This window comes from Halichoerus grypus, chromosome 8 (assembly GCF_964656455.1).
Source record: "Halichoerus grypus chromosome 8, mHalGry1.hap1.1, whole genome shotgun sequence".
Classification (NCBI taxonomy): Eukaryota; Metazoa; Chordata; class Mammalia; order Carnivora; family Phocidae; genus Halichoerus; species Halichoerus grypus.
In genome coordinates this window covers 24,754,779-24,780,619 of record NC_135719.1, presented here as the reverse complement: position 1 = coordinate 24,780,619, position 25,841 = coordinate 24,754,779, and the positions used below count along the sequence as shown (strand labels likewise).

General features: G+C 48.4%; 1 protein-coding gene across 1 annotated transcript in view; it reads left to right on the top strand.

The window, feature by feature from the left end:
• IGF1R (insulin like growth factor 1 receptor) overlaps nt 1–25,841 on the top strand; it is a 292,269-nt gene that overhangs the window by 39,777 nt on the left and 226,651 nt on the right. The window contains exon 2 of the mRNA XM_078078941.1: nt 16,581–17,126. Coding sequence (XP_077935067.1) covers nt 16,581–17,126 — 546 coding nt within the window. The remainder of the gene's footprint in view (nt 1–16,580; nt 17,127–25,841) is intronic.

Genomic DNA, 25,841 nt, shown 5'->3' with positions numbered 1-25,841 from the left:
AAATAAAATCTAAAAAAAAATGAGATATTCTCCTTGGGCATAGGTGCCAGCATTTAAATACGGAAAGCACTCAATAGACACTAGCCTGGATTTGTTGTTTTCCATCTAAGACGGTGGTGAGAGCTGCTGTCTGGATGGTATGGGGAGGCTGTTGGGGAAGGGAGAGCTACGTCTTGCTCTGGTGTACTAGAGGATGCAGGGGTGAGGTGAGCCTGGGTGGGGTGCAGGAGTGATCACACCACATGAGAACCCGGGGTCCTTTGTCTCCAGGGTCATTGCGTTTTGCCAGGGCTTTGGCTCATGTCTCCTTTGCCTGAGGCATCAACCTCCATAGCAAGCACGGAGGAGCCTTGGAGCACGTGCAGGCCCACTCCCTTACCTCCAGCCCCGCTGCTTGATGCCACGTGAACACCCGCTCCTTAATGCCCCTCCACCGGCTGTGGCTGGGGGACCCCTGCAGCTGGGTCCAGGAGGAGCAGAAGGCAGCCGACGTGAGGTGGTGTTGGCCATGGGCTGGCGAGCATTAACCCTGCCTGTGAGTAGTGTCCCCTGCATGCGGGGGGACAGGATTTGTCACTCTACGATGGGGACTTGAGGCTTCTGTTTAGATTTTTTTCTCCTTTGCAAACAACTCCATTGGCATCGTGTACTTGGAGCATGGTTTCTTGGCAGGTCCCTGGGAAGGCCGGTCCGCCCAGCTCCTGAGCAGGGCCACTGTCCAGTGGCCCCTGCCTCCCCTTGCAGAACGCGGAGGATACTGCCGACTTGGTCAGCGGCTCTCTATGGCCCACTGCTTCCCCCGCACGCCGACAACAGAGGCCGGCCTTGTCCGAGCGCCACCAGCGGGGCTGGCTCCGCCTCCCCTGGGCCTGTTTGTGCCCTGCTAGGAGGATCATCTGTTTTCTGCGTTTCCCGGCTGTCTAGGGTAGAAATCTTAAAGGCTACACCCTGCATTATCCCAAAGAGGGAAGATGGGAGAAACTTTGGACTCTCGAAGCGCCGAGGTGGTGCTCCTGCATTGCACCTGCTCTCTGGCTACTGTGGGAGATGTGTCCGTTATCCAGTACCGAGGAGCGCTAGGGTTTACCCCGTGCCACTTAATTGCCACACTTTTATTAGTTTAATTTTGCCAACTAAAATTTATAATTGTTCTTGTCTACACGGATGTACCATGATACTGCCTTTTAAGCAGATTAACACACTGACATGCTGGGGTGGACAGGTGCAGGGAAACGGAATCGGAGGGGTATCGGTATCAGGAGGATACTCAGAGGAGTGTCATTCCATGCCAGGCTCATTTGTCCTCTGTGACAGTCCATCAAGTGGGCGTGCGTGTCACCCCTTCACTAATGAGAATGAGCCTTGGGCAGGCTCCAGGGCTCTGGCTGTACGGCTGTGTGGCTTTGGGAACACCTGCCACCTTCCTGGAGTGAGTGGTGATGGCAGCATGGTTTCACCCCCTTGCCTTGGGGCCTCCGCCTGCAGGGCCCCGGCCCCAGCACCCCTGAGCCCGCTTGAATGGAAGGCCTGGGCAAGAGGGGCTGCAGATGCTGGGGGAGGGTGATGTGGCCCCTCACCTCTCACTAAGTGGTTTGAAGGCAAGAGTTAGTTGCTCATGCTTGTCCAAGTTCTTCATATAGTCGAGAGTTACATTGTTCCCCACCTGGACGTGTAAAGAAAAAAAAAAAAGAGCTTCTCAATGGCTCTGGAAGAACATAGAGATTTTTTGATTGGCTGGTAGCTCTCTTAACATTAGGGCATCTTTATGTGGTCTGAATTTCAGCATCAAATAAAGAACGTGTGTGCTAAGGTCGAGAGGGCTGGCTTCTCTGTGACTTGCGGAGGAAAGTTTGACCCGTTTTCTAAGTAGAATTGTTACAAAGAGCAATGCGTGGAAGGAAAACTGTTTGAGCGTCGAGATAAAGGTGGGTCTGTGATGTCGTGGGAGCGCAGAGAGCGATGAGGGGCAGTTGTCTGATAGAGTTGAAATCCTGTGTTCCAGATTTACGAGCTCCGTCTCCATCCACCAAGGAAAACATCCCATGTACAGGAAGAGTTCTTTTAGTTGGGTGAGATTTTGTCTTCTATTTTTTCCCCATGGTTTGTGAACAACAACAAAAAAAGAATTTGACATTCTGCAGTGGAGTTAGCTTATGGCGATAGTCTATGCTTTTCGGTGGAACATGAGGTCGGAAACAAGAACAGTTAACCCCCTTGGTCACTGTCTTGTCCCTTTATATGTGGGTGGAGATAGCTGTAAGGCTCTTTACAGGTTTCCTTTGTTGTTTACCTGTGACGGGTCAGGGCTTTGGGCTTGACAGAGTGTCTACCCTGAGAGCCATTGAAGGGGTGCCTATGATGGTCAGATGGATCTTTTTTTTTTTTTTTTTAAGATTTTATTTATTTATTTGAGAGAGAGAGAATGAGAGAGAGTACATGAGAGGGGGGAGGGTCAGAGGGAGAAGCAGACTCCCTGCCGAGCAGGGAGCCTGATGTGGGACTCGATCCAGGGACTCCAGGATCATGACCTGAGCCGAAGGCAGTCGCTTAACCAACTGAGCCACCCAGGCGCCCGGTCAGATGGATCTTGAGGAGCGTTCGTGGGGAGAGGGGCTCTCCCACACCCATGCACCTGGCCGTGGCATCCTTGCTGCCTCACAGGACCTCCAAAGTGGAATTCTCTGCTCCAGGGTGGTGGGAGGAAATCAAGATTTAAGCCCCAGCTCTGCCCCCCTCCCCTAGTAACAGAGTGACCCTCGTGGGTCATTTGGTTGTTCAGTCTTGGTGTCCTCAGCTGTAAACAGGGCAGATGACACAGCCACAGAGTTACCAGCAGGAAATGCAATCAGGCTTATAAGAGCTCCATGGACATCTTTATTACCTCTTTAGGCAGCCCTGCCTGACTTCAAGTAAATCCCACTGTGTGTTCTCAGATGGAGCCCACATCTGTCCCCCTGTGGGGGTCCGAGTTCTGTGTTCCCCTCCCCCATCGGGGTCATGTAGGACCCTGCAGCCAGGAGAGGGATTTCTGGTCCCTGCTCCTTCCTGGCTGTCATGTGGATGTTCTCCCTTTTGGTCTCATCTCCTTTCAACTATGGAGACAGAAATCCAGTTTGGGGGAGCTCTCCTCTGGCCCCTTACTCTGCTAAGTCTCTCTTAGTACAGTCTAAGACCACCTGACTTTCTTTTTTTTTTTTTTGGCAGCCACAACGCCCCATCATCACATGCAGAAATTATATCCAATTAAATCTCCTGAGTCTTTTTCACACCTCCTACATTTGTGCATTTCTTTTTTTTGCACCCAAGTGTCCAAATAACATTATTTCCTCTCGATTGCAATTCCAATCTGTTGATCTTTTTAGCTCTTGACTCTGTCATCCAATGTATTTGCCATCTCTCCTAGAAACTTGGCATCCTTGAATTAGATAAACATTTTATCTGTGCTGTCGTTTAAGTAATTGATAAAAATGTTGAAACATATAGGACTCAGAAAGAGCCCTGTGACCTTCCACTAGAGACCTTCTTTGGGCCATTCATTAATCAGCACATTGGAGGGTGAATTGCACGTTTACCCAGCTTGTCAAATGTAGCTCATCAAGGATGTGATGAGATTTTAACAAGGCACTAAGATAAAGTCTAGTGTCCCCGCAATCTACCAGTTAAAAAAATATCGTTATGCTAAGAGGAAAAAAATCCAAAAATCACAAGTCATTGTGGACTAGGATGGTTTAAGGCTTATGACCCGTGGCTTCGCTCTGCAGCAGTGTGTTTCTTTTATTCTGACTTTGGTTGATAATACTGCTGGAGTGCAGTGGGGAACATTACTCCTGGGTTGCTTGGGTTTTGGGCTGTTATCTGGAGCAGAGTGGGATTGAGCGAGAGATGTTTAACTGATCTCTTTGGGGAGGTCTGGGAGGGCACTGGTTCAGGACATCCTCTCCTGCCAGGACACTGAGAGTGGCTTCTATGGGCCGCTCTACGGGCTGGTGGGTGGGCCACCCCGTGGCGTGGATGGAGAAATCCCAAATGCAGAGGCTACCTGGTCTTGGTAAAAATGGCAGCATGCCTCAGTGAAGGAGTCAGGGATGCATTGGCCTCCAGATGCTTGGATAAGCACAGAGTGGAAAAAATACCTCTCTGGAGGTGTTAGAGCAGAATAATAAATGCAGTCGCGGTAGAAGGTACAAAGACCTTTGCAAGAGTGGGAGTGATGACCTAAGGGATGGCAGGAGATTGTGTTATGGGTGGCTGTGCAGACAGGCTGGAGTGTGATTCCCCCTTGTTATGGTTTCCCTACCACATCTTAAAAGGCAAGAGCTGTGTGGAGCTGTAGATACATGTGGCCGTAAGACACAACTTGCCAACGCCCAAAGCTAGAAAATTGTTGAAATAGAGTGAGAAGAATTCTGCCCTTGAGTCGTATCAGATAGTGAGGGTCAGCCACAGGCTCGTTTGCAGAGGTGGTGACTTGCATGTGGGATTTTAGCTTCTGCCCACTCCCTGGGGAGGTGCATGCAGACGCCCATCTGTGTGACCACTTACACCTGCCTCGGGTGCTCAGAGCCATTTTCCCTGGGGAGTCTGTGCAGGATTCTTGCTGAGGCCCGCTCTTTTGAGGCCCCGAGGGCTCTGGCTGGGCTGGGTGCTGCCCCACAGCCATGCCTGGCCTGGTGGCAGAATTCTAAATGCTCAGCCTGTCGGTGAGCCTACTTTCCTTCCTGCTGGGCTCTCCTTGGTCCTCGCTGGTGGATGGGCAGCATCGCCTGTCTTTAGCAGTCCGTTTACACTTGTGTGATCCACACGAGGGGCAGAATAAAATGCAGTGAAAGTTTTCCCTTATACTTAAAAAAGAAGAAGTGTGGTCAAATACGCATAACATAAAATCTACCATCTTAACCAGTTTTAAATATACAGTCATGTTAAGTATATTCACATTGTTGCACAGCTAATCTCCAGGACTCTCTTCATCTGGAAAAAATGAAATCCTGTACTCATTAACCAACAACTCCCCCTCCCCCACACCCTGCACACACCCTTCTGCTTTGAGTCTCTATGAATTGGACCACTGTACTAGTGGAATCATACAGTATTTGTACTTCTGTCCTGGCTAATTTCGCTCAGTAGGAGGTCCTCAAGGTTCATTCATGTTGTAGCCGGTGTCAGAGGTTCCTTCCTTTTTAAGGCCGAATAATATTCCACTGTATGAATAGACCACATTTTGTGTATCCATTCATCTATCAGTGGACACTTGAGTTGCTTCCTCCTTTTGGCTACTGGGAATAATGCTGCTATGGACATGGGTGTGCAATCCTCTCTATTTTTGTTTGGTTACTGGCCACTGCCAGGATGACCACTCCCAAAGTCCTTATTTTTATGATATTCATGCCCAGACTCCTCTGTGGTCTTTCTGTTGCTTTGTGAGTGTTAAGGCGATGCCTCCGGCTGGGGTTTTCCCCTTGGCTTCTTTAGCACCTTCTGTTCCAGGCGCTGTTCCCTTTGCCCTTCTCTGGCATGCCTTGCTTCTCTTCCTGCTCTCCTCAGACCTCTCCCTCCCCTTTCTTCTCCACTGCTTCAGTCCCTGCTGCCCCCTCCCCCAGCTCCACGGGCCCCTGCTGTCATCCTCAGCTCCTGCTGTGTGTTGCTTTTGGTTAGGCTTGCTTGTCACAGGACAGCTCTCTCTGGGCATCAGAGATCCGGTTTCCTGTCATGTTTTGTGTGATGGTTCTTTATAGTAGGTGTGCGTTGACTCATGGGACATGCAGCAGTGGCAGCTGAGTGTGCATCAGGCCCATGGTGCCGACTCCGTTCGGGTGGCTGCAGGTGAGCCTGGGAGTCTGCGTTGGAGAACACGGAATGTGCTGGTTTTAGGGCCCCGTCAGGACCACAAAGGCAAGAACGTGTTGATTTTTTCACTGCTGACTTCCGAGCTCCCGGAAAGTATGTATTGGCACGTGGTAGGTGTTTTATAAGTATTTTTGGAAGACTAAATAAATGTAGTCCCTCTTATTGCTCAATTTAATATTTCTTTGTATATTTTGGATACAAGTTTGTTATCACATATATGTTTTGCAAAAAAAAAAAAAAATGTCCCAAACCTGCATCTGAATTGTGGGGAAACTGAGGCACAGAGCAGCGAAGCAGCTGACCTCAGGCCAAGTGAGTGGCAGGCGGTGCCCTCCCCTCTGACAAAGCCCCCAAATCAGCTAGAAGGCCTCAACAATTCAAGAGACTGACCTTTGACACCACATCCATGAAGAAGTGCAGCCAGGTGCAGAGGGAGCAGATGAGTGGGATTTGTACACGGATAATCACCTTGTTTAGATAACGGGCTAATTGAAAGAGTACGGGTCACTCGAGGTAACTGGAACATTGTAAAATATTTTTGAAATGAGGATGTGAACTGGAATGATGTAACACGTTCTATAAAAGCCTGTGAGATAGGATGGGGGCCACAGGGCTGACTTTTATTTGGAAGGTTAGCCTGGTTCTGAGCAGAAAACCCAAAGTCCAGAGAGAGGGGACAAGAAGGCAGGAGGAGCCTGTATTTTCCAGGTCAGGCTGCAGTTCCTGTGCTTGCCTCCTCCTGGCTCCGTAGCTCCGCTCCCCCAGCCCCTGGGGCCCCACAGCGCCATCAGCTGGCTGCACAGATTCCCCATTTGGAGGTTCAGGGTGCTGTCTGGCCTGCCCTTGTATGCCTGGTGGTGTTGAGATTGCCCCCCTGGGGGGGCCTGGCAGCGAAGCCTGAAGCAGGCTCCCACAGGGCCCATGGGGGGCTGAGTGGCCGATATCGGGGGGGGGGGAGTATAACCAAGGGAGTCTAGTCCTTGTGTGCCTCTTCATCAAAAAGGCAACCAGCTAGGGGCACCTGGGTGGCTGTCAGTTAAGCATCTGCCTTCCGCTCATGTCATGATCCCAGGGTTCTGGGATTGAGCCCTGTGTCAGGCTCCCTGCTCAGCGGGGAGTCTGCTTCTCCCTCTCCCTACACCCCTACCGCCCCCCCCCAAATAAATAAATAAAATATTTTTTTAAAAGAAGGCAATCAGCCATTGGGACTGGCAATAGTTACAAAGGATTCAGGGCTCTTACAAAGGTGCTTTTAAAAATACAGGGACTTAGAATATTGGACTTTTGATATTTTAAGATCAGAAAGGCGTTTGGAATCACCACCAGAGCAGGCAAAGCTATTTTCATAAAGACCCAGGAAAATAGGTGTTTTTCCTACGTTGGAGCAAATACAGCTTCATTCTGCACCAGTGTGTGGTTCCAGATGCTTTATGTGATGGGGACACTGGGGCTTATGTTCCTTCCAATCTTTGAAGTATTTCCCAGTGAAGTTTCCATTTCTTCATTGGAGAGGCAGGATGTAAACATCTCAGCCGGCTTTGTGAATTCTTTGCCACATTGTAGCACACTCTGCTAATGCTCAGAGCCTTCAGGGCTGCATCTTATGTGTGAATGGGTTTTTAGATTATGTTTATGTGTGTGATAGAGATGGCTCTTCTGTAGGGCAGTGGAGGACAATTTGCACATTGAAAAATACACCGAATTTTTAATTTCTGTTCCGCAAGTCACCTGTGCGACGCAATCCCTTACATTCTTATGACTGTCTGTAGCTGTCGAACATGTCATGTGGGGACTGCTTGCTGGGCGTGTGAACTATCAATGTACATATACAGTGTAAACACATTCTCATTGACGCATGAAGATAAAAAGGCTTAACATGAATTGTGTGTGTTTACACTTACACAGAAAATTCTACTGTAACAAACTCTGGAGTATCCATAGTGTTTGTTGTTACAACACTGTCTTTCTCTCCCCCCACCACCCACCATTTCTGATTTTTTGGTTCTTTGCAGTCTGGGAAGGAGTGGGCGGAGAGAAAGCCATACCACCCCTTCCCTGCCCACCTGGAGGGTGTGCTAAGACAACAGGGGCTAGGGGCTGTGGATTCGGCAGCTGCAGGTGGACAGCGAGGTGCCAGGGCCACTTCATCTCCAGCCCATTCTCCTCTTGCTTTGCTGTGTTTCACGCAGTTTCTGTGGGCTGCTTGGGGGATTTTCTGGTAGAGTGAAGATCAAATTAAGAAATACAGGTACACAGCTTTCATGGGCGCCACACTGCAAAATGGAGTGGGTGGGGAGGGCAGTGACGGGGGGGCGGGTGTTAAAGGATTACTTTCTAGGGCAGTGGTTCTCGCAGGGTGGTGCCCAGACCAGCAGGATCCGCATCACTTGGCACTTATTAGAAATGCAAATTCTTGGGTCCCCGAGCCTGTCTGTGTGTTAACAAGCCCTCCAGGTGGTTCTGATGAACGCTCAGGATTTTTGAAGGTTGTTCTACCTGCAAAACCAAGTTGACCTCGTAAGGGCTCCTCTCAGTCTGCTTCCCAGCTTCTGCCCAGTTGTTGCTGTTGTTTCTCTCCCTGTCTCACAGGCTGTCCTCCTGAGGGTTTCCAGAACTGCCACCTGCCACCTCCATGCGTGTGCCCCTCCCTCTGCCTGGCACCCTGCCCCCCCCCCCGCCTTTCCTGACAAGACCCTGCTCATTCTTCAGATCATCCTCAGGGATCCCCACCTCTGAGAGGGCTTCCTGACCTCCCCAGAGATGGGGAGTCATGGGCCCCCATCTTTGTGGTCCCTCAGCCCTGCTCATTGACCTGTTAAAACTTGTTCCTCATTTAATTTGCCCCTGGCTGGAGATGTAGTTGCTCTGTCTGCTTGTCCAAAACTCAGTTACACATGAGTCCTCTCCTAACCTCTTAAACCAGTGTGGCTCTCACAAGTCCAGAGTTTTTATAGTACTAACTTACTGGTTCCAAAGAATTCATCTTAAGGGACATAAAGAACTTGTAGAGAGGACCAGTGCCGGAGTTGGGGGGAGGTTTTATTATATTGGACTTTACCACCAAGAACCAGAGGTGAGAACTGGTCGACTATCGTTTTACTCATTCTGCCTCTAGACCTGTAGTAAAATGATGCTAATGATGCTTCCCATTGTGTTTTATTTCCATCGATAAGCTAAGACTGTCCCATATTTTAAGGAAGAGTTGATCAGAGTTAAAAACATTTTAATTAGGTAACTACCTCTGATCATCTTTAATGGAATTAGTGTCAGAAGGCTAATCAACAAATTTGTTCATTTCCCCCTTTGTTGTATGTTGTTAATATTTAGTTTGGGGCAACGAAATGGATGAATGTTTTTTATGAATGTTTAATTTATGTAGTAATATTGCTTAAAGCTCAGTGCTGGCCACAGGAACACAAAAGCACTTCTCTGATCTTCGGGACAGCTTCCTTAGGGTACGTGTGAATAGCCCATTTTGCAGGCTTAGGAAGGGTATGTGACCTCTTGAGGGCAGGAGCCCATAAATGGCACCTAGGACTCGGGCCCAAGTCATCCCATTTTTCTTTTCCCAGGACACAAGACTGTGTTTAGCGTAGAGCATATACTAAAGCTGTTATTGAATTCCTTCTATAGCTTGTCCACATCCTTAGATATGCAGCTTTTCTTTTGGGGTTTTCTCAGGCAACTGCTTGTTACTAACCCTTCTCATATTAGCAGATCTTAGGGATTTATTTCCCAAATATGTATAGTTTGTTTATGCCATTCACTTAAGTCCCTAGAGCAGACATTCTACATTTTGATGTTTTAAAAATATGTAGGAATTTATTGGGAGCAGTGCTCTTTCAACTGAAAGACTTTATTTAAAAATCTTATTTTGGGGGGCACCTGGGTGACTCAGTCGTTAAGCGTCTGCTTTCAGCTCAGGTCATGATCCCAGGGTCTTGGGATCGAGCCCCATGTCGGGCTCCCTGCTCAGCGGGGAGCCTGCTTCTCCCTCTCCCACTCCCCCTGCTTGTGTTCCCTCTCTCACTGTCTCTCTCTCTCTGTCAAATAAATAAATAAAATCTTTAAAAAAAAATCATTTTGGGGGAAGTGATTTCTTTTTTATTGTTATGTTAATCACCATACATTACATCATTAGTTTTTGATGTAGTGTTCCATGATTCATTGTTTGTGTATAACACCCAGTGCTCCATGCAGAGCGTGCCCTCTTTAATACCCATCACCAGGCTAACCCATCCCCCCACCCCCCTCCCCTCTAGAACTCTCAGTTTGTTTCTCAGAGTCCATAGTCTCTCATGGTTCGTCTCCCCCTCCGATTCCCCCCCTTCATTCTTCCCTTCCTGCTATCTTCTTCTTCTTCTTCTTTTTTTTTAACATATAATGTATTATTTGTTTCAGAGGTACAGATCTGTGATTCAACAGTCTTGCACAATTCACAGCCCTCACCATAGCACATACCCTCCCCAGTGTCTATCACCCAGTCACCCCATCCCTCCCACCCCACCCCCCACTCCAGCAACCCTCAGTTTGTTTCCTGAGATTAAGAATTACTCGTATCAGTGAGGTCATATGATACATGTCTTTCTCTGATTGACTTATTTTGCTCAGCATAACACCCTCCAGTTCCGTCCACATTGTTGCAAATGGCAAGATCTCATTCCTTTTGATGGCTGCATAATATTCCATTGTATATATATACCACATCTTCTTTATCCATTCATCTGTCGATGGACATCTTGGCTCTTCCCATAGTTTGGCTATTGTGGACATTGCTGCTATAAACATTGGGGTGCATGTACCCCTTTGGATCCCTACATTTGTATCTTTGGGGTAAATACCCAGTAGTGCAGTTGCTGGGTCGTAGGGTAGCTCTATTTTCAACTTTTTGAGGAACCTCCATACTGTTTTCCAGAGTGGTTGCACCAGCTTGCATTCCCACCAACAGTGTAGGAGGGTTCCCCTTTCTGGGGGAAGTGATTTCTACCTCCCAGGCCCTCACCTGCCTGCCTGCCTCCAACAGGGCCGGGCTTGGGTACCAGGCCACCCTGCCCCTCCCATCCTCATCCCTTCCCAGGCCCTCTGCTCCCACACTGGTGGTCCTCCATCTGTTTTGGTCCTGCTGTTGCTGTTCACTGGTTTTGGGCCTGCTGCCCAGACCCGCTGTGACTACCTTCCACTGCATTCTTCCCTTCTGCTTCCCGTTGGCCTTCATTTCCATAAGCTTCGATGATTCTTTAAGGGCCAGCCTGAGATCTCACATTCCAGCGCCTTTCTTAAAGTCGAGTTTTTTGGGTATCTGTTGCTTTGAAAAGGGAAAAACAGTGTTTTGCAATTTCCTTTTAATCATCAGTGAGTAGTAGCAAGGGCGTGTCTCTCTTTCATGCGCTGTGTGGAATATTTACTCCCTCAGTGCTTGTATTATTTCACAGCACCGATGAAGCATGTTGTATTCTCTTTCCTGTTTGTGGCTTGTGCCTTTTGAACACTATGTTATCATTCCTGGTCCAGCTGGGTTTTCCTTTTTCTGTTCCTATCACAAAATACCCCAAAGGCCGACGGTATCACTAACAGAATCCAAAACAGCTGGTGGCCGGGTCCTGCCTCACACTTTGTGGCTTGGGCTTGTCTTCTCTTCAGGAATAAGTGGTTAGTTTCTTCCTACTTTTTTTTCTTTTCTTCTCTGAATGGGGGGAAAGTGTCCAGTGTGGAGGCAGTTCTTTCACTTGAAGAATCCGTCCATTCCAGCTCTGTGGCTTGTTAACTGAGTGGTCTGCACAGGCCGGGGAGCAGGAGACAGAGGACAGCCGATTCTTTCCTAGTGTCTGTTTTGATTACAGTATAAAAGTTTGGCAAACTTTGGTTATGAGTCTTCTTGCTCTTTCAGTGGGTATTGAATTTTCTGGTCTGTGGGAAAGGATAGCAAACAGTTGTTGCCCTAACGCCTTACAATATGATCAAACACACATTGGATGCAATAAGAGATTGCATCCAAGTAATCCTCTGTAGAAAACTTCTGTTCATCATTTAAGAGCAAACTAATATACTTAATTTCTGATGACACAGCAGGAATATAAAACTTTAGGCTGGGCCTAGGAAAACATGAATAGTACAAAAGCAAAAGAGACTTCCACAATGAGTCACTGACCTGAAGCCATCATTGGGTGATATTTCTTGGTTTTGAGAGTACTCTGGTGGCAAATATCTGATAGATGCTTTATTCTCTCCATTCCACCTTAGGCTCACCTTGGCCCCAGTCAGGCGGCACGTCTTTACGGAAGGTGCCGTATGCCCGGATGTTCGGCATGGGAGACAGGCAGAAAACAAACAATACAGAGCCTCTGGTTTCAGTGAGGGTAATAGACAGTGATCACTCAACTCATATATCCTTTCAGTTCCTGACACTTTTCACACATGAAAAATGCTATGAAAATGGTAAAATAGGGAGATGGGGGGGCAGCTGAGGGGGACTCTCAAAACTCTGATGAGGTGACATGAGAATGCAGAGCCATGGGATGAGAATGGGGGGGCATCCATGTGACTGGGGAAGCCACCCCAGACAGCAGGGGAATGAGGAGAGAAGGCGCTTGGGGGCCGCAGTGTGCGAAGCAAGAACATTCTAGCAGCTGAGGTAGAAGTCGATAGGGATGAGCCCCTTTGGAGTGGTGCTGGGTCAGGGACGGACTGGGGGACAGAGGCTGGACCATGGGGAAGGTGTTGCTGTAGACAAGGCTAGAGATGACAGTGGCTCAGATCAGGGTTCGAGCAGTAGAGATTGTGGTGCAATCCATTCATTCTACATGTGAATTAATGGTGTGCGCACCAGGCACCAAGTACTGCTTCAGGCCCTGGGGGCATCATTGTGGGGGAGATTGACAATAATTCCCCCTCCTCCTGGAGCCGACACTGCATGGGGAGAGACCAGAGGGAAAGACCCCGGGCTGAGAAGAGGGCCAGAGGAGGGCAGACATGCACTGGGAGGGAAGTGAACGGGCCGGTCGGGGAACAGTGACCTGAAGAAGTGGGGCGTCAGCTCCCCCAGGGGAGCTCTCCACAGGCTTGGAAGCTGGAGCCAAGAGGACTCTTTCTTCAGCTTTTCTGAGATATCATTAGCATTAATGTATTTAAGTTTAAGGTGTACAATGTGATGATTAGATACATGTATGCTTTGCAAAATGATTACCACAATAAAGTTCGTTAACACCTCCATCCTCTTACATCAGTATAATTTGTGTGTGTGTGCAGATAACATTTAAGATCTACTACTCTAACAACTTCCAAGAATACCGTATTGTCAATTCTAGTCCCCACGCTGTGCCTTAGATCCCTAGATCTTATTTATCTTCGAGCTAAGAGTTTGTACCCTTTGACCAACACCTCCCCATTTCCACCACCTCCCAGCCCCTGACAACTACCATTCTAACTCATCTTTCTATGCATTTGGCTTTTTTCGATTCTACATGTAAGTGAGAACATAAAGCGTGTGTCTCTCTGTCTGACACTGCGGTTAGCACAAGGCCCAAGATGACTGGGTGTGTGCAGTGTAAGGGGAGACGACAATCAGGAATGACCCTTTGATTTTCAGCACGTGCAATTCAGAGAATGGGAGGGTCACCGACCAAGCGCAGGAGGTGGATTTTGTGGGGGGAAGAGAGTGAGTTATAGACGCCTAAATGGAGATGTTGAGTAGGCAGACGGATGTGCAACTCTAGAGCTGCCAATGACATGCGTTTGACAATCATCCAGGGTATGGGTGGCACTTGTCCACGTGAGAGGACCGAGAGGGGGAGGCTGAGGCCAGAGGTCAGCATTTAGAGGTCAGGTAGGAGAAGAGGGGCAAGTGGGTGTGTGGAATCAGAGAGGCCTCGAGAAGGAGGCAATGTTAAGTGGCTGAAAGGGTCAGGTCACATGAGGACAGGGACCGGTCATTGGCTTGGATAATGTTATCAGGGGCTTTGCAAAGAGTGGTTCGGTATCATGATTGGGGCAGAAGCTTCATTGGAGTGGTTTGGAGGTAACCAGTTGGTGAGGATGCTAAGAGCTGGGACTATCCAGAAACCATGTGTCAAGTTTTACTGTGAAGGATGGCTTGACTTCTCCAAATCTGCTTCCTCACCTTCAAAGTGGCGATGATACTATGTAGTGTGAGGTGCTATTGAAAGCATCACATGAGGTGAAACAAAATGAAACAAAGCTTCCTTCACAGCCTTTGTCCGGCATGGAATGTTCTCAGAGCTTCTTAGAGTGCCGGTTTCTCCCATTCTCTTCTCTGTTGTAGAGGCTTCATTTTCTTACCAGTAAAAGAAGGGAATTGGACCAAATGAGGTTTCAGGTTCTAGGTTCTCAAGCCTTGCCCGCTCCTCAGCTCTTGGGTTCCCCGGACCCCATCCCCTGCCTGCCATTCTCTGTCCATTTCTTGTCGATGGCTCTAAAGCCCTGCTGGACCTTTCTCCCCTTTTCCCTCACCTGCTCCACTTTGATTCTGTCTTATATTGTCTTATATACCAGAATATTCCTCCAAAAAAGGCCTCCCTTGGACTTCTCTCGCACTCAAGAGTCTTGAGAGGGGGCTTATTCCTGAGATGAAAGTTTCCATCCCCACCTGTGACCTTTTATGACTTGGACTCTACCAAACTCATTTCCTCTGCTCTTCTCTACATCCCTGGCCATCATCATTGCTGTCCCTCGAATATATCTTGTTCTCCCTTTTCTCTGGCCTCTGGAATGTTAATACCCAGTTTTATTTTTTTTTAATGATTTTTATTTATTTATTTGAGAGAGTGTAAGAGAGAGCACGAGAGGGGGGAGGGTTGGAAGGAGAAGCAGGCTTCCTGCTGAGCAGGGAGCCCGATGCAGGGCTCGATCCCAGGATCCAGGGATCATGACCTGAGCTGAAGGCAGACGCTTAACCAACTGAGCCACCCAGGGGCCCCTTAATACCCAAGTTTTAAATCCCACCCATCTTACAGGAGCCAGAGCACGCGTAGGGCTCTCCTGGGCGCTGCAATAGAAGGGACCTTCTCTCTGCAGGAATCTCCAAGGCTACCCCCTGTCTGTCCTGCTTAGTTCCATTCACATCTAGAGTGGATTTTCAGTGTGCACTGACCACCTTCTGCCTCATACGGCGATTGTTTGTCATGGGTCTTAGCTCCTGGCCTTCACCACGAGCCTCTTCAGAGGGCAGACCTGGCGTCTTTGCATCTCTTACAGCATCATACGTGTTGCGTGCTCCAGAAATTAATGAATTACATCAATCAGAAAACTTGACTCTGAGAAGTTTTAATGGAAGGCTTGAGATTATTAAATCGTAAGAAAGGATATTAACCAAGGTTTGTGTCTGTGGACATGTCTAGTATTTTAAAAAATAAAATTTCCAGTATTGAGCCTGTTGTATCAAAAGCTCTTCAAATCTGCAGATGCCTTGGTCCAGCAATTCTACTTCTAGAGATTTATCCCAAGAAAATAGTCTTGGATATTTGCCGAGAATGTTCACTGGAGTGGTGTTTATGATGTGAAAAACTAAATATCCAACGATAGGGGATTGGTTTAAAAAAATAAAAGAACTAGGGGCGCCTGGGTGGTTCAGTCGTTGAGCGTCTGACTCTTGGTTTCGGCTCAGGTCATGATCTCTGGGTCATGGGATTGAGCCCCGCGTTGGACTCTGCACTAGGTGCGGAGTCAGCCGGAGATGATCTCCCTCCCTTTCTCCCTCTGCTCCTCCTCCTGCTCATGCTCTCTCTCCCTCTCTCAAATTAAAAAAAAAAAAAAAAAAAAAAAGGAACTCATGGTGGATATTCGTACCCTAGAATTACGATCTCCTTAAAGTGATAACATAGAAGGACATTTATTGACTTGGTAAAATATTTATATTAAGTGCAGGAAGATATTTTTGTCTGACTTCCTTTACCTTAATTAAATTACTTCTAGGGAAAGGGTCAGTGGTACAGACACCGTTAATAGTGATTATCTTTGGATGCTGAGATATTGATGATTTTTACCGTCTTTTTTTGCTATCTTTTACCAAACCTTTCTATAGGAAGCTTGTTTTCTTAATAAAATATTTTATTGAAGTTGAGATGGCATACCTCTTTTATTCATAGAAATCACACATTCTTGTCTTTCTGTTAAATTAGGCTTTGTATCTATATTCATACAGTTTTGGGGAAGAACACAAGGCCACCTGGCCCATGTCAGATGGTAGCGAGAAACGTGAGAACTTGCTTCTTTGGGTCCCTCCTTTGTAAGTCACGGTGACTGTTCTCCAGTGTAGATGTTATTGCTTGGTGTCCTTGAGGCTGGATGCAGTAGTAAGTTGTTGTGTCTTGGCTGCTGAGCTGTTGGTTCAGACTTGGGCACCGGGGCTGTGCAGGAGGCGTGGGGAGTTTGCAGCCTGGCAGCTGTGGAGACTTGACCGTGTGACCTTGACTCTCGTCCGTGCTCCTGTGTGACCCTGGGCTTCAAGCTGTGGTTTACACATAAGTAGGATGGGGATGACATCTCCCGTGGTCACTGAGTGTGTTGCACGACGTCTGGCCCAGTGTAGACACTTCGTGAACGGCACCTGACAGCCTAGATACCTAACGTTAGTCTGCAGCGAAGAACGGAGTCTTCTTTCCTTCATCATAATACTATAGGTGTCCTGAAAACTGGCCATATTGTGGGTTGGGAAATAGTTCTAAAAACGATTTCCTTGTAACTCAGACATGTCCCGCCCTTGCCCTCTTGTCTCCCCTCAGTCTGCGGGCCGGGCATCGACATCCGCAACGACTATCAGCAGCTGAAGCGTCTGGAGAACTGCACGGTGATCGAGGGCTACCTCCACATCCTGCTCATCTCCAAGGCAGAGGACTACCGCAGCTACCGCTTCCCCAAGCTCACGGTCATCACCGAGTACCTGCTGCTGTTCCGCGTGGCCGGCCTCGAGAGCCTCGGGGACCTCTTCCCGAACCTCACGGTCATCCGCGGCTGGAAGCTCTTCTACAACTACGCCCTGGTCATCTTTGAGATGACCAATCTCAAGGATATTGGGCTTTACAATCTGAGGAACATTACTCGGGGGGCCATCAGGATTGAGAAGAATGCTGACCTCTGTTACCTCTCCACGGTGGACTGGTCCCTGATCCTGGATGCCGTGTCCAATAACTACATCGTGGGCAACAAACCCCCAAAGGAATGCGGGGACCTGTGTCCGGGGACAATGGAGGAGAAGCCCTTGTGCGAGAAGACAACCATCAACAACGAGTACAACTATCGTTGCTGGACTACAAACCGTTGCCAGAAAAGTAAGGATGACGCTGTTGGGGCTTCCTTCTGCTGCTCTTTCCCCTCCTGCTCTCCCTCGCCCCCCCTCCCCTTCCGAACGCGCGGCTTCCTCTGGGGGTTCTGCTGGGAGGGTGCGGTTGTGTTGCACTGAGGATGAGGCCACCCGCGGGGCGCAGGTGGGGGTCTTGGTTGGCTTCCTTTTGCATCCGGGGAACTCAGGGAATGCAGGACTGAGGCGTGGCTGCCATCAAGAGCATCCACGTCGTGTCCTAGAAATAATCCACCACCTCTCTGGGCCAGGAGTTTGCTGCCCTTGAGCTTTGGATTCTGATGAGAAAGCTGACCTGGTGTGCTTTGGAGGTGCCTCAGCCCCAGCAGTCAGGCGCTGCTTATGGATCGACTCGTTCATCCTTTGCGGGAAAAGATGTTTTTCTGGTATGGTGGGACTTCCTTAGTATGAACCTACTTGGAATACGGTTGAATTAAGGGAAAGTCAAAATTCGATCACATGCTGTGAAAGTGGGGACTTTGCACCCCATCCTTGGTCCCCAGGGATGGTCATGATGCTTAGGTGTGCCGGTTTATGATGGAGCACCTCGCCAAGGTGGGAGAGACCTGGCTCGGTTTCCAGGAATCCCCGAATCAGGCTGTACTTTCAAGTAGCTATGTAGTGGGTGCACTTTTACACCCGGGCTTCCATTTCCTTTTTTTTTTTTCTACCTTTTTCCTCCAAAGAGTTGTCCAGATCTCCTGAAATCACCTAGTGAAAGAATTTTGAAATGTGTTCACTGCTCTCCAGGGTCCGGCGTGATACTTCAAAGCTGCTTATTTATCGGCAACAGGCTTATTTTTCTCTTGAGTATAACCAAGCTCTTGAATTATTGTGATCAATTACCTGGAGACCCAGGTTGTTTGGTATTAAAAGGCAAGCCTGGGCCTTTGCCGTGTTGCTTTCAGCAACATTTAGGTATGTCGGCCAGGAAGGTTCTTCTCCCTGGTTTAGAAGTCAGTGTGGTAGCTATAAATAGCTATTATTTAATGGTTGGCCCAGTTAAAGACCCAAGGAGCTCATGTATTCTAGCTAGTCATGAAGAGCCAAGGAATCCCAAATTGGTAGGCTTGCCTAAACCATGAAGTGTATAAAATAAATCAAAGGCCAGACCCCACAGGTAGCTGTTCTTTCTGTCCAGCCAGGGTGGAAGCCGGGAAGAGGATGGTTTCTTTGACCCAGCACACACTTTTATGCTATCATTCCACGGGTATGTCCGTGAACATTTGATTAATAAGGGAAGGGGTCTCTTCGTTGGCTGTAACCAGGACGTTGGATGTCCAAGAATGCCCTCAGGCCTCCCGAAGAGTCCCTGTTAGCTCGGGTTGGAGGAAGGCGCTGTACTAAAGTCCCATTTGTGATTGATTAAAACTGTACCCTATCATTAGGTTACCCACTGGTTTTGAGAAAACAACAAAAATACCTTTTTTAAGTAGTCTTGACATTTTAAAATTTTATTTTAAAAGAAAACGGCGTCATCGGGGAGGCATCGTGTGTAGTGGGAAGGAAGATGTTGGATGCGGTATTAAGTGGCCTGGGTGACCTTGGACCAGCCAGTCCTTCTGGGCCGGAGTTGGGCATCTTTACAATGTTCCTTAGGGCAGTCCCATATCATTCCTTAGTGGCAACCAAACATGTGCACAAAACGCTTTGGAAACTCATAATCTCTATACAAAAGGGAGGTGTTATTTAAAATGTCATTAGGTGGCCACTTGTTCAGTGATTCAGATGATATTTACTTTGGCCTCGCTGTGGATTTTTGGCTGTTTCTGACCAGCTGGTTGTTGAAGAAGCTGGGAGCAGGGGAGAGGCCTGGGTTCTGAGTCCAGGTCTGGTAGCTGCGCCCAGGAATGAGCAAGTAATTTAAATTGCCTGGCCCTCTGTTTCTTCATCTGGGAGAGACCCTGCCTTTCTCAGAGGGCTCTTGGAGTATTAAAAAAAAAAAAAAAAAAAGGAAAAACACCAGAAGAAACAGAAAAAAAAAGGAAAAAAACCCAGAAGAAAGGGTTATTAGAAACTGGGCCTTGGTGGTGGTACGGCTGATGTGGACAGGCCTGTTGGCTGGACCCCTGCTTCCCCAAGGCCACACCCTGCAGCCTTCTCCCCTGCCAGTTGTCTCAGCCCTGCTGACGTTTTTCTGAGATTTTACAAGGGAATATTTATTGAAAATTACGAACAGCATTCAAGGAAACTGTCGTCCCTTCATCTCGGAGTTTCAGGAAAACTCCAGCATGGGCAGGTTTCTTAGACATTTTCCCATTGAATTGGAACTCTCCCTGTACATCGAGTCCCTTTAGACCTGAGCTGGGTGGTGTGGCAGCCACTAGCCACATGTGGCTTACTGCATGCTTGAACTGTGGTCTGGTGCAAATTGAGATTCGCTTTAAGTGCAAAATACACTGGATTTCAAAGAAGTAGTAGGAGGGGAGAAGAAATAAGGTATCTCCTTAATAGTTCCTATATTGACTCTGTGTCGAAATGATAATTATTTGGACCTACTAGGTTAAGTAAACTATGTTATTAAATTAATTTCACCTGTTTTTTTTTTTTTAAGTTTTTTTTTTTTTTTTTATTTGACAGACAGAGCACAAGTAGGCCGAGTGGCAGGCAGAGGGAGAGGGAGACGCAGGCTCCCCACTGAGCAAGGAGCCTGATGTGGGACTAGATCCCAGGACTCTGGGATCATGACCAGAGCGGAAGGCAGCCGCTTAACTGACTGAGCCACCCATGTGCCCCTCACCTGTTTCTTCTTACTTTTTCATGTGGCTACTAGAGCATTTGAAATTACAGGTGGGGCTCACATTCTCTTTAGAGTACTCCCCCTATGGCCATGCGTTCTCCTCCCCATGATGTCTCTCGCTGAGCACTGCAGTACTGTGATGTTCCTACCCCTCTCCAGCAGGATGCTGACGAACTGTTCAAGGAGCCAGGTGAAGGGCATTGAGTCTGGACAGAATGTCTACCTGGAAGTCAACATGAGCATTAAGGTGGCCATTTAAAATGATGAAGTGTGGAAGAATCCCATTCAGTTGTTCTTCACAGGGCTGCCTACGGAAGGAGGGAGAGCATCTGGAGAGCTACGTCAGATCAAGGATGTGTGTGAAATTTTTGACATAACGGAGAAACACTCAATTATGGAGTGCCGCTATGCAGTTTTTCCTTGACGCTCTCCCTTAAACTCCTTCTTTTCTATCATGACTGTGTGGTGGCAGGCAGCTTCATAGCCCCATTAAGGAAATGATGACTTTATGGGTTCCCTGTACAATTCTGTATTTCTCTGTTGTCTTATGACTTGGAGGGATGGTTTTGTTTATTTATTTAAATTAGAGAGCATGAGCAGGGCGGAGGGGCAGAGGGAGAGGGAGAAGCAGATTCCCTCCTGAGCAAGGACCCCAATGCGGGGCTCGATCCCAGGACCCCGGAATCATGATCCGAGCCGAAGGCAGACGCTTCACCGACTGAGCCACCCAGGCGCCCCTGGAGGGGTGGTTTTACTGAGGCTTGAGTTAACTCCTAAAAAGTGACTGACCCTTAAAAAAGTTGTGTACAGCATTTTCCTTGCAGTAAAAATGTAACCAGTATCCCTGACATTCGGCGCTGGTGAGCCCTCCTCCCCTGCCCGCGGCTAGCCATTCTCTCCCTGTCCCTACAGCTGTTTCTTCGCTGGCTCCTTTTCCTTGGTTGGGTCTTTGATACCTGGCGGTCTCCAGTCTTCCATCCTAGGCCCCCTTTCACTGTCCTTGTTCTCCCAGGATGTCCCTTCTGGTGCTTCCGCATCCTTCTGTCTGCACCTGGCCTGCAAATATCATCTCCAACCTGGACCTCTTTGTGAGCCCCAGACCCACAAATCCATTCCCGTGCACACAACCGTGCGCGTCTCAGTGTCTGCCAGGCTTCTCTGTCTCCTCACTTGTACCCGTTGTTTTTCTTGTGTCCCCCTCCCCCGCCTCTGCAGGGGCAGCATTCCTGTGCTTCCCGCTCCCATGTCAGAGACTTAGGGGTCCTCTGGATGCTTCCTCCTCCAATTGAACGACAAGCCCTTTCAGTCCCAAATGTTTCTCAAATCTGCTATCCCCTGCTGTCCTTTCAGTGACATGGCCTCTCTCCAGCCTCCTCGCACCTGTGCCTGGGCCCAGTGAGCTCCCTAACCTACACTCTGACCGATAGCGACCCCACCCCCCAAATCCTGTAGTAGGAGCCCATGAGCTGTCATGAAACTGGGCCATGCCCCCGACAAGCTACCTCCCTGCCTTCTGCCTGCACTATCCTTGGCCCGTGATGGTGCTTCTGAGCTGCCCAGCTGGCCGCCCCCACCGGCAGACTCCGTGCCCGTTGGCGGAGGACTTTGGGACTCTGCAGACTCTGGTGGGCCATTTCTCGCCGCAGAGAAACCTGGCAGCGGCCCTTTCTGCACCGCCGAGTAAATTCTGGGCGTGCTCTCCGAGTCTTGGAGAGCATGGCTGTCACCCCAGGGGCAAGTGCGGCACCTGCTTTGTGAAAGATTTATGGTCAGGAAGATCTCTTTCCCCCCTTGAGCAGAGATCAGTGTGTAATGACAGTCCTCGGCAAGCCAAAAGATTCAAGGCTTGTGAAATGCGGATGTTTCTTGTGTAATCTTCCCGGTCGGTCCTTGCTACCCAGGAGCGCTGTCACCAAAACCGTCTCCAGCTCTTCACTGGCAGGGAGGGTCAGCATGGCCGGTAGTGGCTCCTTTCTCTCCTGCCCTTGTCAGAATGATTCAAGGCCAAAGATGGTGGAGAAATACGGGGATCATTTTAAAAGTTGAGCCGTGGCCTGCAGCACTGTTCGTTACTTTTTTCAGCAGTTACGTGCTGAAGGCCGACCTGTAGAGGGAGGGAACGGGGGTGGATCCTCTGGCAGGACTTGTGGTTCTCTTCCTGCCCAGTGAATTGCCGAAGTGGTGTCTGGGGTTCGCTTGCCATTGGGGCTTTCTGGTACTTGGTTGCAGATCTAGAGATCTCCCCCCCAACAAACCAAAAAAAACAAAAAAACAAAAAATCTAAAACTTACTACTAAACTTAGTGTCTCCAAGTACTTCTTAACCCAACAGCTTGGGATCTACTCAAATCACTTTACTGCCCGTGGGAAGGCCTGGTCTTTGCCAGGAAATGCGTGAAGGTGGCAAGCTTGGCTGTGTTGGAAACAGGCTTTGCTAGTGGTACATCCTCATTTCAATTAAAAGGGCATTGACTGGGAACAGCGGTCCCGGAGTCTGTTGCATTTCCCACTGCCTTCCAAATGAGAAACCAGGAAAAGAGCAGATTGGAGCCTTTGCGTGAGGAGGCAGTAAGTGGCTCCCTTTATTGACAAAAGGAAAACATTTCGTGGCCACCTCACTGATGAGATTGGGGACTTCAGGTGAAGGCAGGTAGCATAAAAAAAGACAATTCTACCTTTTTTTTTTTTTTTTAATCCCCCTCACAGGTTCTCCTGTTCCTGTTTATCAGATCCTTCTCACAGTGGAATGGTTCCCCTTCTTCATTTTCTTAGAGATTTCTTCCTCATTTTCTTTGAGATTGGTACATCTGGCCTGCCAGGGACAGGTGGGGGGCTTGTTTAAGTGTTTGTTTGTAAATCACCTGCTGGATTGGGGTGACGTGAGGGGCACAGTGTGTCTGAGACCTCATGCATGTGATATGCGTTATTTCTTCTTAATTCCTTCTCCCGCCTTCAAGTTTTAAGCTTCCAGGGAGGGGTATTTCTTGCTGTGAAATGCTGTGTGATCGGCCGCCAGGTTCTTGCACGCTACGGCCCTCCAGACTGCCCCAGGTGGATGAGGAGAGGGACCTGCATTTCCAGCTGGAGCCGGGACAGCCGTATGGACCGTGGACGAGAAGGCAATCCGTCGAGCGGGTTCTGGTGTTGCATTGTCGGTAGGAGCTTGTCTCGATTCCCCTGGAAGGCCCCTGCTCTGGTCAGCTGCTCCCAGTGTGGGGGTGATCTTTATTTAGAAGGGGGTCACATGCCCCTGGGCCTCATTTCTATGCCTTTTATAGTCAAGCATGGAGATCACATTCTGTTCTCCCTGACTGTCGACCCTTGTTACCAAGATGGTGAAGCCGTTTGTGTCCATGGCTCTCTGGAACCCCTCCTAGCCCACCCCCCCGCCGTCTCTTAGTTCTCGGGCCTGGTTCCTGAAAGGCTTTGCTCTTGGCTAATTGTCCCCTGATTAAGGTGTCGCTCTCCTGGGCTCCCTTCAGAAGTTTTTGTTTTGTTTTGTTTTGTTTTTAAATAAGGATCTCATCTTTGAGAGTAAAAGGCTTTCAGAATAACTCTCCTAGGGTGGTTTTTGCAATTCTAGGTATTTGGAAATATCTGGAGTCCCTTCAGATCTTACCAATTGGGCCTACTTTTAAGACTGTCCTGATTTCTTCCTATTCCTAAAATGTCTCTTTTGTTATATTAATATTTCTGTCTTGCTTTTTCTTGTGTGTATGCCAGTGTGACATTCTTGATTAGAGTGGGGATGACGTGGATTGTGTGGGCCCGTGGCAAACCTTGTCCTAGATTGCATTGCTCAACTCAAGTGCACAGGGTGGTTCAAAAGTTAGGTTTGGCTCGTGGTGAAGCGGGAAGCCATGAATTGGAAACATACCTCCTTCTAGTCTACAGTGTGACTCCTGGGACTCAGGCTGTAGGAAGCAGGGTCTCCGAGCACCATCCTATGATGGAATGCTCCCCTGACCGGGAGCAAAGGAGAGACAGCCACGTGTTCCAGGAATGCTGGTAGCAGGAGATGCAGTCTTTCTGACTGTGACACACAGGATATTAAACAGAGCAGGCATCTGTTTATCACTGTGCATAACTTGGGAATCTGGGTTGAAGCAATTTAGAAACCTTCCATGTGGAAGAAGGAGCCCCTGGTCAAAATCCAAAATCTAGACCATTCTGGGTTCTATTCTGTATCTGGCCTGTCTTCTCAGTCTTTGGAAACATAGCTCCCCGCGGAGCCCCGTAACCGTGTGAACTGCGCTGTGGGAACAGGCACAGGAGCCGAGCAGGTCCCAGAGCTTGGTGGAGACGGTTGTCATCTCAGGCCAGGGAGTGATGAGGGCTTCTGGCAGGGCTTCCTCCAGGGAAGAGTGTGCTCCTGCAGTATCCGCTTGGCCATTGTTCCGCAGTATTTAGGATGTCATGGGGCTGGCTAGGGCTCACTCCTGAGATTCCGAGGGTATCCACCCTTGACAATAGTGTGGATTCCCTGGAGACCACAGCTCCCATCACATGCCTGCCACCTCTGTTTGACTCGTCTTCAAGCACGTTTAGGTGGCCCTACACCTGTGATTTCCCCCTGTGGACCATTGTGGCATGTTAACATTGATATTTGCAAGAAAATGTAATTTTGTACAAAACAGGATCTATTTATTTTATTTTTTTTAAAGATTTTTATTTATTTATTTGTGTGTGTGTGAGAGAGAGAACACAAACACGGGGAGCTGTAGGCAGAGGGAGAAGCAGGCTGCCCGCTGAGCAAGGAGCCCGATGTGGGACTCAATCCCAGCACCCCAGGATCATGACCTGAGCCGAAGGCAGCAGCTTAACTGACTGAGCCACCTAGGCTTCCCTACACAAACACACACACACCCACCCACCACGTTCCCATACGAACAAGTGGCATCATATGGCAAAGGTTTAAGAATAGTCAGTGAATTGAGAGGACCCCATTCATCAGCCTCATGTGTTCCCAGGTGCTGGAAGGGGGCCACCAGACCTCTTCTTCCATCTGTGAAACAGGGATGGGCAGGTACAGAACTTGTAAAGTCCCAGACAGACTGCCTAGCTGGTAGTAGGTTTTTGGGAAATGATAGCCATTGCTAGTCCTTTAAAAGTTAAACTATCTCGGAGCTGCCGTGGGAGACCATCTAGAATTCTGAGCCTTAAACTGGACTGACCATGTATGTTTACTGCCATATCTTAAATGGTCTTTCTCTATTGCCTTTTCTAAATTGCAAAAATTCAGTTATCATAAATAGCATGGCATAGTGTAGGAGTAGTTCTTGCTAATTTAATCCAAATTGTTCAAATTCTTGTGTCTGTCCAGATAAGCTGTATCTTTAAAGAACATCCAGTGAGGTACATATGTCTACATCAGGACGCCAGTGGGGTCTCCATAGTTACACGTAAACTCTATTTATTTGGTTATCAAACCCCATGAATTGATTCTGCTTGCAAGCTTGGTGTTGGGAAGAATTTAAGAAATATCAACAATAAGATTCTTGTTTGATACTAACATTAAATATTATCTTTTTTTTAAATGTGTTTTTTTGCAGAGAGCAGTAAAGTGGTTATACAGTGGGCGCAGTTTTTGGTAAAGATAACAAGGATGTACATTTTTATTTGTGACAACTGCCGGTCTCACATAGTAAAGGTAGCCAACCATCTGCTCCAGGCTGGAGCATGTGCCTGTTTATTCTCTTCTTTGGATAATGCTAGCGGAGGGTGTGTGTGTGTGTGTGTGTGTGTGTGTGTGTGTGTGTGTTTGCGCGTGCATACCACTTCATGCTAGCAGAGGGTGTGTGTGTGTGTGTGTGTTTGCGCGTGCATACCACTTCATTCTAGCAGGTGTGTGTGTGTGTGTGTGCGTGTTTGCGCGTGCATACCACTTCATGCTAGCAGAGGGTGTGTGTGTGTGTTTGCGTGTGCATACCACTTCATGCTAGCAGAG